This window comes from Etheostoma spectabile, chromosome 3, assembly GCF_008692095.1.
Source record: "Etheostoma spectabile isolate EspeVRDwgs_2016 chromosome 3, UIUC_Espe_1.0, whole genome shotgun sequence".
NCBI lineage: Eukaryota > Metazoa > Chordata > Actinopteri > Perciformes > Percidae > Etheostoma > Etheostoma spectabile.
The window spans coordinates 13775663-13790163 of NC_045735.1; the positions used below are offsets into that span (position 1 = coordinate 13775663).

General features: G+C 37.3%; 3 protein-coding genes across 4 annotated transcripts in view; 2 read left to right on the top strand and 1 right to left on the bottom strand.

Annotated features, from left to right (window-relative positions):
* Positions 1 to 2908, bottom strand: part of gdpd1 (glycerophosphodiester phosphodiesterase domain containing 1) — a gene marked incomplete at its 3' end in the record, with an annotated part of 12948 nt that extends 10040 nt beyond the window's left edge. The window contains 4 exon segments of the mRNA XM_032512196.1: positions 111 to 246; positions 561 to 603; positions 1250 to 1399; positions 2705 to 2908. Coding sequence (XP_032368087.1) covers positions 111 to 246; positions 561 to 603; positions 1250 to 1385 — 315 coding nt within the window. The 5' untranslated portion in view covers positions 1386 to 1399; positions 2705 to 2908.
* Positions 2792 to 8181, top strand: tmem120ab (transmembrane protein 120Ab). Its single transcript, XM_032512195.1, has 13 exons — positions 2792 to 2897; positions 4605 to 4663; positions 4895 to 5013; positions 5374 to 5490; positions 5617 to 5676; positions 5818 to 5913; positions 6038 to 6127; positions 6326 to 6391; positions 6520 to 6581; positions 6661 to 6753; positions 6920 to 6984; positions 7280 to 7348; positions 7474 to 8181. The coding sequence occupies exons 1-13, from the start codon at positions 2813 to 2815 to the stop codon at positions 7585 to 7587; spliced, it is 1095 nt and encodes a 364-aa protein (XP_032368086.1). The 5' UTR covers positions 2792 to 2812; the 3' UTR covers positions 7588 to 8181.
* A 1511-nt stretch (positions 8182 to 9692) lies between these two features.
* porb (P450 (cytochrome) oxidoreductase b) overlaps positions 9693 to 14501 on the top strand; it is a 56624-nt gene continuing 51815 nt past the window's right edge. For both annotated transcript variants that reach the window (XR_004328411.1, XM_032507252.1), the window contains exons 1-2: positions 9693 to 9805; positions 13083 to 13270. Coding sequence is in view for 1 of the 2 variants with exons in the window: in XM_032507252.1 (XP_032363143.1) it covers positions 13092 to 13270 (179 nt within the window). In the remaining variant the exon portion in view is untranslated. The remainder of the gene's footprint in view (positions 9806 to 13082; positions 13271 to 14501) is intronic.

Sequence of the window (14501 nt, forward strand, 5' to 3'; positions counted from 1 at the left end):
AAAATACAAAAAGGAAAAGGGACAGCCAAACGATTCTTAGAGCTGGAAGGGAGATAGTTATTTCTCTGTCTGATTTAGAAATGGGATGATATTGCAGAGCAGTAACTCACAGCGTAGGACATGTCAGAGATGTGCGTGTTGATGCCAGAGACCCTCTGCAAGCTGGCATCATGTGACACCACTACCTGTTCATCTTTCGTCAGGTGGCAGTCCAACTCCAGCATGTCTGTGCCAAGATCCACAGCGCTGCATGGACCAACACACTTCATCACTAACTACATTTGTAATATATAACACATTCAATAAAATAATAAAGCAGTTCACTTTGCAAACCATTAATAAATCAATTAGAAACAACCACAGCAATATTTCATCTAAGGCTTTGACATAATCAACCATAATGTGTGTGCTCGAGAGTGGCAGACAAAACAGACAGTGGTCACAAACAAAGCTTAGATGACACAAACTGCCCACAGTCAAAAGTACAAGCACCAGTTATGTTTCACACATACACACAAAGATCAAAGAGCTTTGTCATTGTGACTATGGTTTCTACTCACTGCTTAAAAGCTGCCATGGTGTTTTCCAGGTTTTCACCTGCTCCTGCAATCAAAAAAAGTAAACATTAAGCGTGGTACATTGTTTTCTTTATTTTTGCATTACAGTTAAACCCACAGCTGGAACATTTCCCTCGCCCTACTGAAGCATACCCGACAATAATCAAAACAGAAGAAATTACTATCTGATGGAAGCACAGTAATAAATATACTGCAATATAATCAAAATCATGCAGATAGATATATGACAAAATGGGTACCAACCTAACCACAGGAGGATAAAGTAGCCAAACACTCAAAAGTAGGCCTATTCTTATCTTGAGTTAGAGTAAGAAAATAACTCATTTGCAAAAACGTATACATACTCATCACTTAATTATCATCACAACAATGTCACAACTGTGCAAATATAATTATGACCACACTGTATTCAGACATTGTAAAATTGTAGCCACTGACAGTAGAATGGGCCAAGATGTGAGCATTTAGCTCAAGATGTAAATTACGCTCATCATCTTCAAATATAATATCACCTCCTGAAAAATAAGTATGCTAACTATTGGAAAATAAATGGCACATTCTGTGAGGAGTTGGGAATAACTTGGCATGCACCCTTTTACTTTTTTGAGAGAAAGAAAAGAAAATTAAAACATAATAAAATGCTAAAACAACAATGACTGTAGCTGACTCACCTCCACGATGGGAAATGTGCCTGCTGACAAAAGTCTCTCGCTTCTTCCGGTACAAAAGATTTGGGCATTTCAGCAGCAGGGCAGAGGTGAGCACATAGCCTGTTACCGTCGACAGGACATACACAGCAGCACACATCTCCTATCAGTCGGCTGGAAAACAAACTGGAAATCAATATCTACAGGGAAGGCAGATTTCAATAAACTCACTTTTTACTAATGTACAAATCACTTAATAAAATATCCCACGGGCCCACTACCCATGGGAGGAAGCACTAGGGTTGGGTGGCAGTAAAGGTCAGGGGCCTCAACGGACCGGACCTGGGCAACAGAGGCTGGCCCTATTGACATGTAACATCACCTCTGTGTGGGGAATAGGAGCCGGAACATGTTCAATATCCTGTGTGGCTGTTGCCAATGCTATGCACCTGTAACCCAGTGAAGGAGAGTTTTATCTTTTTATTGTTTAATTGTTCTTTATCATTTCATTCTGGTAGTCCATAAAGTGACTTTAGTAGTTTCTTCATATGTTCAATATTATATCCTATGTTATAATAAGAAATAAATATATTTGTGGTTATCCAGTGAAATTACTAATTTAGCAGAGGGGGTTAACACGTTTGCAAGGCACTGTATCCATGTCACATTATTATTATTATTATTATTATTACTACTACTACTATTATTCTCATTAGGGACTGAGCCCCAAAAGGGTTGATCCTAGAATCGTCCCTGCTCTACACACAGTCTCGGTTCTGGAACCGTACTCCTGGAATGGTTAGGTCTCTAATCTTCTCTGGAGTTGCCTCTCTGAAGTTGCCGGGCGGGGGGGGGGGGGATAACTCACAAGCCCCCGGCTAAGGGCAGGTACGTTGGAGTTTACCTCGGTGGACGAGAGGAGAGGTGTCGCCTCCCTACGGCTAGGAGTTGTGGGGGGGATGAAACACCAAAAAGGTGAAGTGTTAAAGCTGCTTACCTAACCAACAGCCAAAACCCCAAAGGATTATATACATATATATGATAAAAATGGACATAATCATGTCTCGCAAGCGAGAAACTGCATGTACCCAGGATAATTCATGCTTCACTAATTGTATTTGTACTTCTTTTTTTTTTATTTTCTTTTTTTTTACAGTCAATGGAATTTTCCTGTTAGGTTATTCTTTTTTTCTTATTATTCCGACACAACTGCACCGCAGCAATTCTTCTGGTCTTCCTTTCGAAGACAAATCTAACTCCATACTTTTCCATAGGTACCCTGTCTATTTTTACTCTCTACTCTGTCTATACTATATTAATAACTACATAACATTAAGGACATTCTATCTCCTTAAGAAGACAAAGTTGCAACAACTGTTAACTGACAATAACGTTAACTAGCTTACAGATGATAGCGTTACTTAGCTACTACCTAGCTATGTAAATTAGGCTTTAGCTGAGCTGGGGTCGAAATCTTACCTTTTCATCAAACTGTTTTAGTTTTCTTTTTTTCTTTGTGTTGATTAACCCAGCTGGTGTCCAAAAATCTGCACAGAGAGCTAAGTTACTTTGTATGAAGGTAAACTGATGAACAGGCTTCTACTCTACAGCTCCAGCAAGCTCTACACCAAACAGCTGTCTCAAACGAAACATTCACCTGCCGCTGTCAGACGTAAATATCCGCTGTCATCTGAATGCGCATGCGCACTGGCACTTCCGCTAAACACTTCAAAATAAATGTGACATTTCGGGAAATATTGGAAATACTCAGAAATAAAACCAAATTGATTTTATTTTTTATGTATATACTACTGGTAAGAGTGGTGATACATCACAGGCCAGTAGTAGTATATAACAACAATAGTAGTTTGACATTGAAAAATCACTAACACTTTTCACACTTTTTATTTGTTTGTCAGTCTAACAAAAGAACATATACAGTTGAAATGAAAACTTTAAGATCCGTTATAGAAAGATGGCTTGAATGCCACTTACATACTGCAGGTTATCATATACAGTCTATGTATATAACACACTTGTACTTACCGCATATAATAATAATAAATAATAATAAAACATTTTATTTAAAGGCGCCTTTCTTGGCACTCAAGGACACCGCACAGGGAATTCATATATTAAAAACAGCAAAACAAATACTATACAGCAGCAAAACAAATACTAAACAGCAAAACAAATACTAAACAGCAAAACAAATACTGTACAACAGCAAAACAAATACTATACAGCAAAACAAATACTATACAGCAAAACAAATACTAAACAGCAAAACAAATACTATACAACAGCAAAACAAATACTAAACAGCAAAACAAATACTATACAACAGCAAAACAAGTACTATACAGCAGGGGGGCGGTAGACAGCAGCAATGATGGTTGGAGTGGGACCAGACAACTTGCAGACAGCAGATTCAGAGGAGTTGGAGACAGGGACAGACACCGGCGATAGCCTACTACATAGCTAGTACAAGTAGGATATAGCCTACTTGTACTTGTGCAAACCTGAGTAGATACATAGTTATTGATATCCTCAATGTCCATTTACATCTCAGATTTATCCCCACCGATAGAAGTCACTGTACAGCACAAGACCTGCACTAACTATACAGCAAGGAACTATACCTGACTGTAGTTTCTTTTTTAACCATTTCAATATGAAGACAATTCTTTGTGTATTTGTATTTTTACTAGTTGAAATAAAGGTGAATTGTACAGTGTCAAGACTCTGTTTGACTGCTGTCAGTCTGTTACATGTGCAGGGTTTTAAATTAAAAAGAACACAGCATTTAAATATCAAGCTATTTAAATGTAAGAGTTTCTGCCAATTTGTCAATTGTGCCAACAAATTACAAATATTCCCCCTTGACACTAGTCTTTATAGTAAAGTGAGTTAATCACTGATTTAGTCCTTTGATCCACCAGTTGTTAATGAGCTGTGTGAGTGACACACAAAATATGCTGAAAGATAAAATATGCACAAAAGCACTGGTTAACAGGGAGCTGGGTGAACCATGGCAACGGTAAACCTCTGGTCTTTTTGCATTGTATGTAATAAAGTCAATAATTGCCTTTAGCTCTGTGAGTGATAACTGAACAATGTGATAATCAGAGCATGTCCACAGAACAATGTCCAAGTTAAAATCTTGCACATTTGCAGCAGTCAAAGTTCACTTTATGCCATAAACCATCCATGGGGATGTAATACACACCCTGAAGAGAAACACTTCAACATAGCATTATGTGCAAGTCATTTCTCTGTGGTTAAAGAATTATAAAGCTTTACTGCTGGGTATTATTTTTAGTGGGTCTGGGTTTGCTGTCAGTGTGTGAAATATAAAGTGTTCACAAAATGCCTCAAGGTTTAGGAGTCGTTCTGGAGGAGTGGAAATGTCTGGATAAGGAATATCAACAACTTCAGGTAAGAAACGGACCAGCTGACACTATCCGTTTATTCACCATAATCAGTTGTACATATCATGCTTAACGTACTCTTTGCTTGCTATTGTGTTACTCAAACCACACGATAACATGCTTTTGAAATCCTTCTTGTAAAACTGCCATATGTCAGCAATCCGAAAAAGTTGAAAATGCTCCTTGTAAGCTACATTTACTTTGGTTATAAATGTCACTCCATGTTCTTCTCATCAAGGAGACACACAGAATGTACTTACAGAAGCTGGATGAAATTTCCAAACTACAAAACAACTGCTCTTCCTCCATTTCCAGTCAGCGCAAAGGGCTGAAAGAAGTGTCCCGCCTAGTGGAAAAGTAAGTTTTTACACAAACAAATTTGCATGGACACAGGTTTATAGTTAGCCTGGCTCCGCCTTCCTACGTACTTTGCTTAAATTTTCACTTCCCTTCAGTCCTACTCTCTCATGTACAAATGAAATGTAAGAGTGTAAATGTAAGAGTCTGGTAAGACCAGGCTAGTTTATTGTACAGACACAGATAAATTCTTACATACACACACATGCAGTATACATGCACACAGACCCACAGGGTGAAAGAAAAGCTTACTGATACGGACAAAGTGCACCCCTCTCAGTCCAACAATTATAACCACACAAACATGTCATGTCGTATCAATGACATAGACCTAACTTTTGCCCTTGCATCATCCATCAGATGCAGCAAAGGACCATCAGAAGAAGACACTAAAACCTTGGATGAAATGTGTGAGAAGATAAAGATGAGACCAAATGCTTTCTCTGAAATGGAAGCTTTCCTTCCAAAAAAAAACGGGTGATGACTTCTATTGAAAAATACAAGTTGATGTTATTGCTTTGATTTTATTACAAAAAAACTGATTCCTTTTGTACTTTAAACAAAGTTGCATAAGATAAATAATATGATTCATTCAAATTACAGGTTGTACCTCAGTCTGGTTCTTGGAAATGTGAATGTCACTCTTTTCAGCAAGCGGTCAAAGTAAGCAATGACCGTCAAAGCCAGCACACAACCTGAAATAAGCACTTTTAATGAATATCAAAAAGAGTCCTTATTTTCCCAAAACTAAACACAAAACATTGCATTGCATATTGAGATCCACATTTGTCACATCCTTCTCAGATTTGCATACAAAGATGAATACGAGAAGTTCAAGCTGTATCTCACAGTCCTCCTGATGCTGTTCTCTTTCACATGCTATTTCTTTGCGAGCTACAGGTATACATCAGCATATCGCACATCACAGCTGCTCCATCCTTGTCAGTTACAACAAGTACATTACATGGACACTGCATGTACTGTATGTTTATATCCATCACTTGTCTTGTGTCCCTGATTTAAGATTCCTTGATGCAATCTTCAATTTCCTGCTGTTGTGGTACTACTGTACATTAACCATCAGGGAAGGTATCCTCATCACCAACGGCTCCAGGTCAGCCCTACCACCCATACAACCATCCTACCATAAAAAATAAAAACATATTGATAGCTCTCTGACCTTTCACTTTTTACATTGTTAAAGTTCTAGTCAGGATTGCTCAACAAATCTCCTTCTTTACGCGAATCAGTTTAACAAAGTGTAAAACATATAATCTAAATATCTAATAACAAAATGTATCCTGCATCATAGAATCAAAGGCTGGTGGGTTTTTCATCACTACATCTCAGCTTTTTTGTCCGGTGTAATGCTGACATGGTGAGTGGCGGATGACAAAAAACAGATTTAACAGATTAAGAAACAATGAAACTCTATCTTAACATAAGAGAAAGTGTGATTAATATAATGCTGTGTACGTAACACATTTCCTCCTTTTCACACTGAAGGCCAGATGGGAATCTGTACAAGATATTCAGGAACCAGTTCCTTGCCTACTCCTTGTATCAAAGTAAGGTCAAAGTACTTGAAATGACTTTTATAAATCAAATCAAAGCCTGATCCATGTTTCTTTTATTTGGAACTCACAGGTTTCGTTCAGTGTCTACAGTGCTATTATCAAAGTGGATGTCTGTACAGGCTTCGAGCCCTGGGAGAAAGACACAACATGGATCTGACCGTGGGTGAGACACTGTGACTCGCCGAGGACACAGAATACAGACACACTCAGTCAGGCATCTTGTAATTCAATATTTAGTGACGATTTTTAAGTTTTGAGTGACAATGGGCTTGTCTGGGGCTCCTCCTCCATTGCCGTTTGTTGTAATAAAGATGTGCTTTCTGTTATAGAGGGATTTCAGTCGTGGATGTGGAAAGGGCTGACGTTTCTGTTACCCTTCCTGTTTTTTGGTCATGTGAGTAAAGTCTATGACACTAGATAATTTGCAACAGCACTTGAGAAATGTCCTGTACTGCTCAAAAATCATGCTTTGTCATGGTTTAGACTGGATGACAGAAAAGCTGATAAAAAATGCTGATGTCATTCTAGACATAATATTATATTTTGCATTTACACATGATTGGAGACAATGCTTAGGCTTTTGGTGATTTGAATAACAGCTTTAGAGTGTCTGTGTTTTCACAGCTGCAAACTATATACATTCACTTTTTACAAGACAAAGCCTTAAATCCTCATGTTTTGTCTTGTAGTTCTGGCAGCTCTTCAATAGCCTCTCTCTCTTCCAAATGGCTCAGCTCCCAGAATGTAAAGAATGGCAGGTCAGTGCTCCAACAATCACCCAAGTTTGTGTTATTACACCCTGTTTTTCAACAGTTAAAGATGTGCTGAATTGAAGCCATTATGCTTACTCACATATTGTTCTCTATTATCTATGTGATGTCAGGTCTTGATGTGTGGCCTCTGCTTCCTTATTCTGTTCATGGGAAACTTCTTCACCACTGTTGCTGTGGTCCGTCACAAGGTCAAGAGCAGGAATCAGAAACCAAAGAGTATGTGATGAATACTTTAATATAATCAGAACCAGATTTATTGCCAAGCTAGTTTGCACTTAGGTATACGTACATAGTAAAGAATAAACATAATAAAAATGGAATAATAACAGCAAAAGTATACTGCCACAATCAAGAACATCAATGCAGAATAGATATATTACAAAAACATGTCTACAAAAAACTGTTGCACGTGCTACTCCATAAATTAAAAGCTCACATCATCATTATTGTTGACTTTAACATTATTTAACGCTATTATGCTATCAAATTATGGCTATTATTACGAAACATGTACAGTATAAACATGATTTTGTAAAAAGAAAATGTTTTACATTTAATAAATTACCATTAAAAGGTAAATTATCCTCCACAAAACCTCTACTGTATGTTTTTGTCTTTGTGTAAAATGACTGAGGGCGAACAATGAATAAAAAGGCCAATACATTACAGACATGCAATGCCTGCCTCTGTGAAAATTTTTCTGGATTTTTTTAGTACTTGTACATAATTTGTGCTTGTGTATGTGTTTAAATACGTTTGACTGCAGCCCATTATTCCATTCTTTCTATTTGAGGAAAAGTTGGGCATGTATCATTCTGAGTTTCTCACATTGATTAAAAAGGTTTACATCTCATTCTGTCTTATTTTGTGACATTGGACAATTACTGTACTTCCTCCCTGTGTTTAAATACAAAATGCAGATTTAACTGAAGATAGAACCAACAGGGAAAAGTAACTTAATACATTTACTCATGTATTTTAGCCCATTTAGGTACAATTAAAAAAGTGTGGTTTTAAAGTACTTGTATCACTTTAGTATTTCCATTTACTGTTACTTTACACTTCTACTCCATTACATTACAGGGGGGGATATTTATTTTTGAAGCAATGGTAAAATTCCCTGATGATCTTATAAAATTTGATTAATTGTTATAGATTAAACTGCCAAGCAGTCTAAAGTAATAAAATTAGCTCTTTCTGCTACTACAACATTCAAATCAGAAATGATTATCAAATATTGTACAATATAACACCCACAGGCAGTGGTTTAAGAGGTATTTTGATTATTTAAAAGTAGCAGTGGATATTAATGTACCTTGTTAAATGTAAAAGTCCTCGTACAGGAGTATTAGCAACAAATTGTCCTTACACTATCAAAAGTAAAAGTACTCATAATGCAGAGTTACCCATGTTAGTGTTTATATGTTAGTATATTACTGTGTATTATTGCATTATTGTTATTGCTATATTAATATGTCAGTAGCACTTTAATAACTAAAATCTAAAATACAAATTAAACTAAAACTAAATATTAGGAACATACTCTAAATGCATATACGCTAGAACATCATTTTCTATACATGGTAAGTGCAAGTCCAGTACTGAACAGAATGTTGTCTTGTATTGATATGGAAAAGGGATTTACATTGCTTGAGTATTGGGAACAATTACAATGAATCTATACACACATAGTTAAAATGAAAGTACTTAAGTAAAGTTCAAGTACTTCAAAACTGTAGAACTTGTATGTTGTGTTACTTGGGTAACTGTACCCATTACTTTCCAGCACAGCTGACAGGGGTCATTCTGCTCCCAATGTACTTTAAGTACATTTTGGGGATAATATATTTTTTTAAAACTTTTGTTTAAAACTCTGAATGCATGACTTTGATTTATAAATTATTATGTTTTGGCATTGCTACTTTCTTAAATAATCTGAATCCTTCTTCCACCATGAGCATTCGGGCAGAGAACCATACAGGTTGTTGGGCTATGTAACATGTGTCCTTGGCACTGTGAAAATAAACTCTATGAATTGAGGACGATACTTTTCATGAGTCTGTTGTACTGTCTGGTTGGATTACATAACCATGACCATGCCCTGTTGCACCTAACCTCGAGATATCGTAAAAACAGTGAAATGACGTAATGCCAATGAAGACCGTGCCAAATTAAGACACGTGTTTTCTAAAAAATAAATAAATAAACACGCTAAATTTGAACATACATTTTATACAGATACGTCTCTTTAAAATACAATCATCTGCAGCTTTTAAAATAAATGAAACCATGACTGGATTAGATTTATTTAAAACCAATGCAAACGGCCACACCCGTTTCCAGGATGGAGTTGGTTTGATCCTCTTGACGTAAGGTATTCTTCCGCGTTCAGCGCAAGGAACCTAAATTTCAGTGTGAGTGTGACAAAGAGGGAAGGCGAAGGTAAGCACCAAATTTACATCGAGCTTTTAGTCTCTGTGGTAGCCTGCGGGAATTACACGTCAGCGTAGGATTTACACAGAAACTTGAAACTTAAAATACATTAAATGTTTTCATTGAAACCTAACTGACTAATGTTACTGAACCCAGTGTTGCGCAAACTATGGCTAACTTATGTCTCTGTGGAGCAAGACATTTCCTTGGCATGTAGCTATAGCGTTAGTTTAAAATACAAGCTTTGCACACCTTAGACAACACCGTTTACTGTGTTAAATTAAGATGTTTTTTTTTTATCTTTACCGTGTATGTTTTCAGGTAGTGTTGTCACGGGCCAGGGAATAGTCAGAGCCCTTTACACCTCTTCCGCTGGCTAAAGTTCATCATCTTATATCCCCCCGTTTTATTTCACCGCAAGCGTAATTTTCTAAACGGGAAACATATCATTACGTTTGCTAACTCCTTCAAAACGATTAGCCTACAACTGGTGTCTACATTAGCTGCATGTGCAACTTTCATAGACGCCGTGTTACTTATTCGAGTGTTAACGTTACATAATGATTTGCTTTAAGCAGAAGAGGTGAATTGTCAGAACGACCTCTTGTAAACCTTGTCCATGTCTGATTCAATTGGTCCCCCCCCCGTGACAGCTGTTGAAGCTTTTCCCTTTGCTTTAATGGTGACTAACCAAAGTTTCCCAAGATTTTGAATAGAACCATAACTATAACGACGTGAGCAACTACTGCTGAACGATAACTTTCTGTAAACAGCGACGTCAAGCACGTCTGGTAATAATACACTAACTCAGCAGACGTGTAAGATTACAGCAGTGTAATATCCTACCTACATATTCGTGAGTTCAGGTACATTTTATGAACTAAAAAAAGTCTACCGGCGGTCCCTGGAGTGCCGACAACGCTGCAGTCTCCAGGCAACAGCGGGCGCACAGAGCTCCAGGGAACTGGGGATAGGGGAGATGTGTACAGAATACAAAAGATTCACTCTCAGTGCTTTCTGTGACATGAGTAGTACTAATGTTTTTAAAAATACACAGAGCTAAAGAATCGTAGCTCCGCCGACCACCACTTACCACCTGTGTGGAACATATCTCTCCGCGGCGTGTAGTTAGGTTTGTCTGTTATTGTTACCTTTAACTTAGTACACGTAGTACGCAAGCGTTTTGAAACATTTGATCGCAAGGCAGGAAACGTGCGCTGTGCCTTCTTAGGTATGTGTAGTGTAGTTTACTGTACATTGTCATCTAGACCAATGTTTTACACTTTTGCTTAAATAAAAAATTAGATTGCAAAAAAAGTAGTACGCAAGCGTGTCTAAACGTTTGACGGGTACTGTACATACAGTATATTACACACAATGGACTTGAGGCAGGTTGTGCTTTTGTTTTGACTGAGCAAAGTAGTTGGCATAGATAATATATCACAACAGGGAGGAGAAACTAATGGCCAAATCTGAGGCTTATCTCCGGGATGATCACACTTATTGATATAAGTGAGGTGGACACATTAAAGCCCCCAGTACAATGCAATGCTTCAACTTCGCCACAAATGGTTAAGGTACTACTATTCCAGCTGGGGACCCTCGTTGCAAGTCATTGCCCTCTCTCCACTTGTTTCCTGCATCTATACTGTCCACGTCCAATAAGGGCAAAATACCAAATCTGTTAGAACAGTTAATATCATCTTAATAGCAATTAATAATCACCCGATTAATTGGCCTCGCGAATATTGGGGCTGATATTAGCTTACTGCGGATATCTGTGTGTCTGCTAATGAAAAAACAAGAAATGTCTGTACAGAGATACCAAAGGTGGGTTTGAGATCATTTAGAAACAATGTCAAGTAGAAAGCACTGCCAAGTTTATTTTACAACTTTAAAATGTTCCCTTACATATCAACTTGTTAAATCCATTTTATTTAAAACTATTATCAGATATATAAATATAATAATCCATGATATATAATCAACATTTTGATTATGATATTCATTAATTGTTTCGTTTCTATCCAAATTTAAAACAAGTTTCAAGATATTGTCATTTAAACAACAATCAGGGGAAGCAGTTGTTGGTAAAAAAAACAAAAAACAAAATCTTGGGCTCCCTCCAGCAATGCTCATTAAGTATTTATTACAAAAAGAAAATCCCATAAGTAAAAGCAAAATCATAATGTAAAATGATATAAAGAAAGTAATGTATCAATTTGAGAAGACTGTATGTGCAAATAAATAAACTGAATGTAAATAGGTATGTAGTAAATATATATGCATTATGAGAAGTAATAAAGATACATGTATATACACATAATATATATATAAGAGGATCTATAAGTGACAGTGTTATGGGAAAGTGATTTTCTTCCTTGCGTTGGACAAACAATTTGTGGACTATAAAAACAAGATTAATTAAATAAGAAATTATCACACATTTATATTGTTGATTGGTGAAAATATCATTGAAATATTCTATTTAAGAAGGAATTACAGGGAAACGTTTTTGACTTATGTTCATCTGACAGTGGTTCAGTAGCAAGCCAGTGTTTTGTGTGTCTATGTACTTGTCTGCGTACATGTCCGTGTCGAACAAACTGTTCTCCAGTTGTGGACTAGCCAGCCTACATTACTCTGTGAAAACCCAATCTCATTGTTTTTACTGAAACTTGAGAGCTCAGAACATGATGTCTGTCTTTTGCTCAGTGTGAAAAGAGCTGCTGTCGTTATTGCATGACAAGAAATTATTTGTGTCGAAAGCAGTGTGTTACGGATGGTATAATATGTAGAGCCAATTTTCCAATAATGCTTGTACAAAAGCCGTCATTGTATAGCTTGTAGAATACTGCTCACGTATGTTAGCAATCATATTGTTCTATTCAGCTTTTTAACCATTTCATTTGCCGGAATCTCCAGTGTTGTTCAGTTGGAATTTTTAACTGAGACAGATTTTTAAAACTCACTTAATATTATACATAAATCTGGTGTTGTTTTTTTTTTAAGAATGTTTCAGTCTGAAGAATACTAAAATAGTAACAAATGTCCAACTCCACACTCAAAACAAATGTCTACAAGCTGCGTATTTAGTCTAATCAAAAGCACAAGAGGATTTATTATACAATCATATGAGCTGGAAGTGGCAGATATTTGCTATTTTTTTCCAAAAGAAATTTTGCCTAATGATCAAATATGTTTAATTTTTCGTCAAATAAGCATTTGTGTTGTATGTGTTGCATGGTGGACTGGTGTAACACTGTTTGTTCTGTCCCTCCTGTAGAGTGTCAACATGTCAGACATGGCCACTGAGACAAGCTCTTACACCGAGCCCGCGGTGGATGAAGAGGAGCCTCTTGTCAGCAACCTGGACCTCTTCCTCTTCTCGCTGATTGTCGGCCTTGTCATTTACTGGTTCATGTCCCGCAAGAAGCCTGAGCCCATCCCTGAATTCAAGAAGCTCGACACACCGTAAGTATCCATCACAGTATACCTTAGATTTAATTATAAAAAGCAAAAGCAGTTTGAAGTTTAACTCGATTCCAATTCAGATCTGACTAAAAAACATTATGAAGGCTGCTGCATAGAAAAGAAACAAGTTGAGCCAAATGAAGAAAAGAGCTTATGTTGTGGGGGGTTTTTTGTTGTAAAAAAAGGGGTTGGGTTGATTTAATATATTGTTATTCTAATTGTTTTTCTAAGTTCTGTATATGGTTTTGAGTTTAATCAAATCCTTTTTACGGATCTTGGAACATTTATTTGAACAAAATATGTTAAAAGCTCTCTTCCTATGTGGACGCCACCAATCTCCGCTCCACCCCCTGGCAAAAATGACTTCTCTTTTGTTTGACCGCTCTCGCTCTCTCTGTGTTTTAGTTCATGTAAAACCTATACAATACTGTATGCTGATTTGGAATTGGACATATTATGGTTTATAGTTCAGCACAGATGTTCTGGTGAATGTGAAGAACTTTACTATAATTTGAGTGGTTCATAAAAAGTTGTGGCCACCAGAGGGCATCAGTGAGAATGAACTCCAGACAAGATGTCCCTTATGGTTATTTATTGAAAGAGAAAATGAGGGTGTGTAGTTTTGGAACAGATATAAATGCAAATAGTTAGAACAATCTAAATATGCATATTTCAACGGGTTGTTGCATAGCTTGGGTTACAAATTAGGGACACACGATTTATTTGCAATCATATCGGTATCAGTTGATGTTAGTAATTAGGGGTCCAAGCCCGAGGATGCGTGCACCGCAGTAATCGCAAGGCGATACGCGGTTCACACAGCAGGGCTGTGGAACCCTATTGTTTTCGCTAGGTTTCTTCCTCCTTCTTTTTCCTTCTTCATTATTCTTCTCCGCATAAAAGTGGTGCTGCAGCCTAAACTGTACATGGTGGCGACGCGCCATTTTCAGGACTGGTCCGAAAGTCCGCAAAGACCTCAGCCAAAAAAATTGACCCACTTCCACCACTAGGTGGCGCTATACCAGGACAAAACGCGTTTGGCCCTATAACTCGCAAACCGTACATCGGAAATTTAAAAACTCCTAATGAATCTCGTGATATAGGCCACGCCCATTTCCGCCTAGACTTTTATGCGTGAAAAATCGTGATTTATCAAAAACCAACTTTTTCTAACTCCTCCGAGACCGTGCAAAGGATCTGCACGAAACTTGGCACAGAGCATCTCCAGACC